We start from the raw sequence: 7,925 nt of genomic DNA, 5'->3' as shown, positions 1-7,925 counted from the left end.
ATACATAAAACCACAAACGAATACAAAGATTGCGTATATGTTCTTCTAAAATTAACAAGCTTTCAGTTTCTGAATTACATATTTTTGGGTTGATTTTGTGAAATAATTTAAAAAGTGTCTAGGTGGTGTAACTGCAGAAATTGCAGAAAAAATATTTCATTATTACTTCTTCAATTATTATTTTTTTTTATTTAAATATGATGATTATTTGAAAAACTTTTATTCACTAAAATCAGTGTGACTTAACCAACTTGCAGGAAGCCATTTTGCTATGTAAACAAACAATGACAATATGGCTTACAAGGCATATTTTGTTACTGTCAAATGGAGCAACCACTCAAAAAATATTTTTATATATCAAAACATGTGATTCTTGCTATTGCAGGTTTTGTTTTTACTTACATAATGTCTAAAAATCTAAAATAAACTTGTTAAAACAAGTACTTCAGTATTTTTTATTTCAAAATTTTATGTTGGAAATAATATTATATGAATATTTCTTCCAAAATACATAAAACCACAAACGAATGTAAATATTGCTTTTCTAAAAACCTATCACACGTGTTTTAAACTGGACATTTAAACGATTTGATCATTTTGGACAACATTATTTGTCAGTGACCCATTGTTAGCAGCATATATCGTGTACCACCTTGAAGAAAGTCTCCAAACCAGGCTGTGGTTTCGCACAGCCACGAGCGTTTGACGAGCCCGTGTGGCTGTGGGCGCTTGTGTTTCTCTCGCTCGCCTTTTTATAGCGTAACTGCGGGACTAGTGGCTGGTCTTTAATCAGAGACTGGAGAGGCGGGCCGAGGTGCTGACTGTAATGCGATAGCTGCGCCCGTCCTTAATGCTATTACATCCACATGCTGCTGCCGCGCAAGACTCAGCGCTCAAACGCAGAGACGCGCAGTGCCAAAGAGACAGCGCACGGAGTATCTCTATCACAAGACTTCAGTTACGGACCCTCTGCACAGAAGACCTTATCCGAACTGCCCTTTTCTGAGAGTTTTCAGCCGTGGCCAGTATTTCCCATTCGAGACAGAACGTTTGGTGCTGGATTCTGTGGGGACGAGACCGGGAAAACGCTTCATGTCAGTTGGATTTGAAGGCGAGAGAAAGCGCCGCTCACCTCACTCACTCAGGCGCTGCTATAGCTCGAGGAAATCAAGCCAAAATATGTTTTCGCGCTGAACTCTGGCTTTAAAAGAGGAAGTTGTTTAGTTTTAAGCAGCCGTTTTATTTCGTTGTCGTTTTTTTGTTTGTTGAGGATATCACTGGAGATGTTAAACAGCCAAGTCTGGGTTGATTTTACGCATCCAGCATTTTGAAGCACATCGAGAAAGCAGGCGGAAGAAATTGTTATCAGACTGAAGACACAAGTGGATACATCATCAGTGGACAAGAACATTTTCAAAGAACATCACAAGAACTTCAGCATTTCCTCCACACGCACTGGGTGAACATCACCCAGAAAAGATGGATTTATTCACAAAGCTCTGTGGATCTTTACTTGTCTTGTGTGCGGCATTAGTTTATGGAGAGGAGGGTAAGTTTTTCTTTTGCTATTTGTTTTTATCTGAATCAGTATAGGTTTCCATTTTACGCGTATGCTGTACTGTGATATTGCACATTAAGGCACTGCGACCACATTATTGATATGTTTCAGTTTCTGTCATTTGGGTATTTGTATTGAACTCTGCTTAGGTCTGTCGTACCTCACAACTGACAGACAAAACGGCAAATAGTCCATATTCAGTACTTATTATTAAAAAAACGGAAAGAGAGTGGCTAAAAAAAGACAATAATGAAACCAAACCAAAACGACAATACTAAGATGATGAGCGCTTCAGAAGCTTTTAGAAGGTTTTAGTGTGATTGGTGAAAGCTCACCGCGTGTGCTGGCAGTCTCCTTCCCGCTGGAGGTGACGCGCTCTCGGCATGAGCTCCGACGAACGCCGCGCTTCACACTTGACTCCACCGCACGTTTTCACAAATCTATTTTGTGTTTGTTTATTCAATTAGCTGTGTAACACAGTTAATTGCTTTTTTTTTTTTTTTAGGATTTAGGGTATTTTGCTCACAGATAAACTCTAGAGTAAATTACGCAGCGGATTCTCTTCATGCCACGAATGGGATCCTAAATTAAGCCACCTATCACTTAACCCTTAAACACGTAATATGTGTATTTTTGACCTACAAAGTCGTAACTCATCATTTACGGTGTTTTTGTAGTCGTAGTGTTCTCCTGTCATGGTTACTTAGTCTTGACGACTGTATTTGTGCAGCCGCGGGCACATGAAGCACCTCCAGCGACTCTCATGGAGAATATCAACGGGAATACAGAATATATATAATGTATATATCTTCGCATATAGGCGATATATAATGTAGGTACGTTTGCACATATTTATGTGTATACACAATTAGATTTCGTGTTTTCATATTTTAATAGCCTTTATTTGACATTTTCACACTCCTCGCTGGTGATTCGAAAGACAGGTTTTGCATTCAAACTATCTTTAGCGAGTTTTATTAACCTGACTGACTGTTAAAACTCACTTCAGGCACTGACGCATTAAGATATTTTAAGGTAAACCTTTAAAAACTCCTCTAACGATATATTTATGCAAATCACGAGAAAAAAATCTAGAATGACATTAATAACATCGAAATTTGGGCTTTATGTATGAATAAACATACGTGTAAAGGAAACTTGGCTTTCACAGAGTCGACGTTTATGGTAGCCTGTCTTGCTTGTGTCTGACTAGGGTGAAAACTAATGGCAAACGGTTTAAAGGGGATTTTTGAACGGGGATTTTTACTGTTGTAGGCTAGTCTACACGTTTTACGTGATTTATTCACGGTATCAATCTGAAATATGTATATATTTCTCATTACTTTATTGTAACTTTGCAGCCTCACGAAATAGATACGTTTTCATTGTACACCATTTGTGTATGCAAATACGTAGTAGGCTAACTGAACACTAGAATATAAATTGAGTCATTTTTCTGTTGGACCACACAAGATAACCAACTTACTAAAGGATTAGTTTACTCCAAAATAAATATTGTGTCCTCATTTACTCACCCTAGTGTTGTTTTAAACTGCCCTCTGTGGAATACAAAAGAAAATAGAACAGTTAGGACTGACAGTCTTAGTCACCATTCACTTCTATTGCATGTTTATTCCATACAGCGAAAGTGAATAGAGACTGCTAATGTGTCCTTTTGTGTTTCATGGAAGAAAGTCAATTGGGTGAATAAATAAAGTCAGAAGTGTTTGAGTTAAGTTTTTGTTAGGCCTCTTTTTACTCTTTCAGCATTTTTTCCTCTAGTAAAGTTCTTTTGGACTAGCTTTAGCTGTATTTTCCAACCAAATGTCGACTGCAGTGCTGCCAGACCCAACAGATCTGTGTTGGGATCTGCACCTGATCCAAGAGAGAGCTCTCCACAGGGGTCCTTCTAAAAGCCCAGCTATCTTTCCAACACAACAACAGTGCCTTAATTAGTCCTGTTAAGCTTCAGACGGTCTAAATCAGATGGATGAATGGTTTTGAGAGAGGGAGAATGGCTTAACCATCTACTGCTGGGACAGGAAGCCCTGCTGAAGTGAGCTGGACTCAGCAGCTGATGAAGCACACGCTAAACGACAGGGGGGCTGAAGCCTCTTGTTCTAGTGCGGACAGAATGTAATAAGACAGAACGCCGGAGCTCTAAGTGTCTCATCACTGCGATTAAATATCAGCTATTCATCAGCAGACGCTCGCTCAGTGAAAATGAGAAACCTTATTGACTTCCGCCAGTCAGCTGCTGATATTTTCCAGCTCCTCTCCTGTGGCGGCGGTTATGGCTGCCGAGTAGAGGAGCAGTGTGTGGTGATAGCATGCGGATGCGTGTGCATCTACATGTTTGAGCCTGAAAGACAGCACGTCCGGATGCTCTTCCATATTTTTCCCGGTGTACCTACTGGTACGAGCGCAAAGAGCATGTTGTTGGCAAAGCCTCGGCCACCTGCGCCTGGAGGCGACATTGCGATTGATTACATGCTTATGCAGCTGTGCAGACACACCTGACCACCTGCAGATCCTCAACACGCTCCAGAGAAACTGCAGCTACCGGAGCAAACCCAACGGGTAGCTGCTTTCAAACCGCAGTTTAGCACACATCAGTATCCTAATAGAGACCACCACGTGTTGTGCCGAATTTCCGAGGGAATATGAGAGCAATTCTCTCCTGGCGCTGGTTGTTTTCCGTGGCGTACTGAGTGAATGGGATCTCTTTAAAGTTTCATCGGATCCCTGCTAAGCCCATTTGTCATGTTCGTTTTCTGCTGTTCAGTGGCTCCAAGCTTATTTCATTTTCCATGCGCACATCTTTGGTTTTTTTATAGGCGATTGGTTCTGAGTTTCATTTTTGAGTTGTTCAACCTGCTTTTAGTCTGTTAGAGCTTCACTTTCTATGTGTGTGAGTAGCATTAGGTTTCGTCCAGCAGCACCTCCTCTGAGCCCTTTATACTGTTGATGCTGATGAAAGGCAGATGTGGACTTCTGGCAACCTCTTTGTGTGTGTTTAAGGTACTCTGTGTTCCTCTGTTCTAACACTGAGTTTGATACCAATTCTACAGATGCATTGCATGTCTAATCTCTTCAGATCGCATATATCCAAGTGACTTTGCAGAATTAGGAGCCTTTTGAATAACTTGCGAAAAAAGTCCATTAGCTGTTGTCTGTAACGTACTGATACATGAAGCACGGCTCACACAGATGTCACTTTCTGTTGGCTGTTGCAGTGAATTCCCATGACCAATGTGAATATGAGCGAAGCTGCCCTCATGTGAAACTCCCGGACGCACAGATTCCTATCGGGTTGACCTGATTCGCCCTCAGAATTCCGCAGACCAAAAGTAAATGTGACCTCACCTGTAAAGCTTCTTGATCAGCAGCCGACGAACCGCAGAGTTTAAGCAGAAACAAATGTTTGGTCAGCTTGAACTGATAAATGCACCGGATCTCCACAAACAACGGCCGTTATGTAAATCACTGCAGTTTGTTGTCATGTCTGCTCCCTGCACTGTTTTCTTCTCTTTGCCGTCTCGTGTAATGGGTAATATTAGCACTCCTTCAGCAGAAAATGGGCCTGTAAATCAGCTAAAAGAAGGTCAGATATTTGTATTCGCGCCAGCGAATGCGCGGCACTCGTTCACTCACTCTCGTGTGGCAGGCGCTGGAAAAGTGCTGAAACAGTGCTATCGGGATGAAATTCAAAACAAGCAAGAAACCCATAAATAATGCAGCTCCATTCTCGTTCCCCCACCCACCTGCTCAGCACCGTTTACAGTTACTTATGGCCCTAAAGTGAGGGGGCCGGCGGCAGGCCTACCCACCGGCAGCATCCTCAATCCTGCAGGAAGTGAGGCGGGGAGAAACGTCGTGTATCTGAAGAAAAGAGAGAAGCGGGGTTTTGCGAATTGACAAAGTGCCGACACCGGAAGCTCTGACAGGATGAGATCTGTGGCGGTTGTTGTGTGTACTCAGCAAAACACGGCTGTGCCGAACAGTGAGCGTTGCGTGCTGAGTCTTATGCTAAGTGAGGATTGAAGATACTATTGATTTCCCCAACAATCAAAGCTATTGATTGGTTCAGGCCAAGATTTGATTTTGTGAATCGAAGGAGCTCTATTAGTAGATTCGGTTTCTATTGAACAGTGTGACGTTCAGCTGTAGTGTGGGAAGACTGATGCTATGAGACCAACTGTGAATGGTTTATCATTTATTGACCCAAATAATACAGTTCAATTTCCAGGTACAGACACCTAGTGGTGTGGATGGAGAATTTGCGCAAACATTTTTAGAAACTGGTTCCGCCGAGATCTGATTTTGTGACTTGGAGGAGATCTATTTGCTGTGGTGTGAGTTTATCATTTATTTTACAGTTGCGCATAGTAATTTTTGTTGCACTGGCCGGTAAGGCAGTTGTATTGGACTTATACTGACACCTAGTGGTGTGGATGTAGGATTTGCACATTGTTGATGCCATTTGTGACCCTGGACCACAAAACCAGTCTTAAGTAGCACGGGTGTATTTGTAGCAATAGCCAAAAATACATTGTATGGGTCAAAATGATACATTTTTCTTTTATGCCAAAAATCATTAGGATATTAAGTAAACATTGTGAAGATATTTAGTCAATTTCCTACCGTAAATTTAAAAACTTAATTTTTGATTAGTAATATGCATGGCTAAGAACTTAATTTGGACAAATTTAAAGGCAGTTTTCCCAGTATTTAGATTTTTTTGCACCTTCAGATTCCAGATTTTCAAATAGTTTTATCTCAGGCAAATATTGTCCTATCCTAACAAACCATACATCAAAAGAAAGCTTGTATAAATCTCAATTCCAAATTAAAGCTGCAAGCAGCGATGACCGGGCCCTCGCCATATGCGCAGTCACCATCCCGATAGCATCAGGAAAACGGTGCCCAGTTGGCACATGCATTCACAGTAACCCTCTGCCAGTTTGGATTTAAAGTTTACAGAATTGAAAGGGTTAATTAAAATCAACACACAGACACATACACACAATATTTAAAATTTTGCCATCCAGTTTAATTTGTTAACATTAACTATATTAGTTAACATGAACAATAATTAAATAGCATTTATTAATGTTAATTAATATTAAGCTAAAAAAAGTATTCATATATTATTAAAAGGTACATTAGTACATTTATTTATATTTGTTAAAAATATTTGTGGGTTCATGTATTAATAATACATTATATATATTATATATATATATATATATATATATATATATATATATATATATATATATATATATATATATATATTCGCCCATTCTGGGCTCGGGCCCTAAAAAATGACCCTTATAACTGGTTTTGTGGATCCAGGGTTACTTTTTTAGAAATGCACTATTCGTACATTATTCATTTTTGTTATTTATTTTTAAAATGTTTAATCATCGTGGATTACATTGTTGTCTCAAAATGTCTGCCTCCATAAGGCGATCTGTAATTTAAAAATCTATTATTAGCTTTTATTATTAATCTCATGAGAGCGGATTTTATTTTAAAAACAAGAAGTGTTCATTTCTGTTCATTGAAACAAAATCGTGTTTTATGTTTTCAGCGAAAATAGCGTTTCCATTCCCTAACTCATAACTTTTGTCTGTACTTGGTGCACAGCAAATCATCCACAAACACAGACATGTGCACACACACACACACACACACACACACACTGTGTGTTGACTCTGGCCCATTCGCATACTGCTGTGATAGCATGTGGCAGAGACTGTAGATGGATAGACTCCTTTAGCAGTACAGACACAATAATTCATGAGGCCACCACACACAGCAACACAACACTACTGCAGTATCTGTCGCTCTCTCTGCTCGGAGCGGAAATGAATCTCTGCACTGTCAGACCGGTTCTGTTGAGGCCCAGAGCTTAGGGAGGAAGAACACCTCCTAATGAGACCCGTCAGCCTGTCGACCCTCCTTTCTGCGAGCTCACGCATACACAAACGAATCGACCCGGAACATATGAGAAAGTGATGATTCTGGGATTGTTCAGATGCAACCTACAGGAGTGTGTTTAGCGCCAAACTACATATTTCCTAATTCAACGAGTCAGTGGATTGCCTGAAATGACTAGTCAGGATGTTTTAGGTCGATGAGATGCATTTACGTAAAGACATGCTGTTGTGTTGGAAAACAGCTGGATGGAGAGCAACAGACTGGAACAGAGCACAAAGGTCTCAGGATGCGTTTCTAAAACTTGCGCTATTTTTAACTTGACATGCTGTCTTAAAAATGCAGTGCTGGTGACGGGACATTCAGAACCAGCATGAGATCAGACGCAACTGACAAAGGCGGCCATCTGCATGTGTGTGTCTGT

At 40.4% G+C, this 7,925-nt stretch overlaps 1 protein-coding gene across 2 annotated transcripts in view; it reads left to right on the top strand.

The window, feature by feature from the left end:
• Window positions 1-883: 883 nt before the first annotated feature.
• Window positions 884-7,925, top strand: part of nrp2b (neuropilin 2b) — a 91,567-nt gene continuing 84,525 nt past the window's right edge. For both annotated transcript variants that reach the window (XM_073845264.1, XM_073845265.1), the window contains exon 1: window positions 884-1,549. In XM_073845264.1, coding sequence (XP_073701365.1) covers window positions 1,480-1,549 — 70 coding nt within the window. In that variant the 5' untranslated portion in view covers window positions 884-1,479. The remainder of the gene's footprint in view (window positions 1,550-7,925) is intronic.

This window comes from Garra rufa, chromosome 8 (assembly GCF_049309525.1).
Source record: "Garra rufa chromosome 8, GarRuf1.0, whole genome shotgun sequence".
NCBI lineage: Eukaryota > Metazoa > Chordata > Actinopteri > Cypriniformes > Cyprinidae > Garra > Garra rufa.
This window is presented reverse-complemented; position numbering and strand designations above follow the sequence as displayed.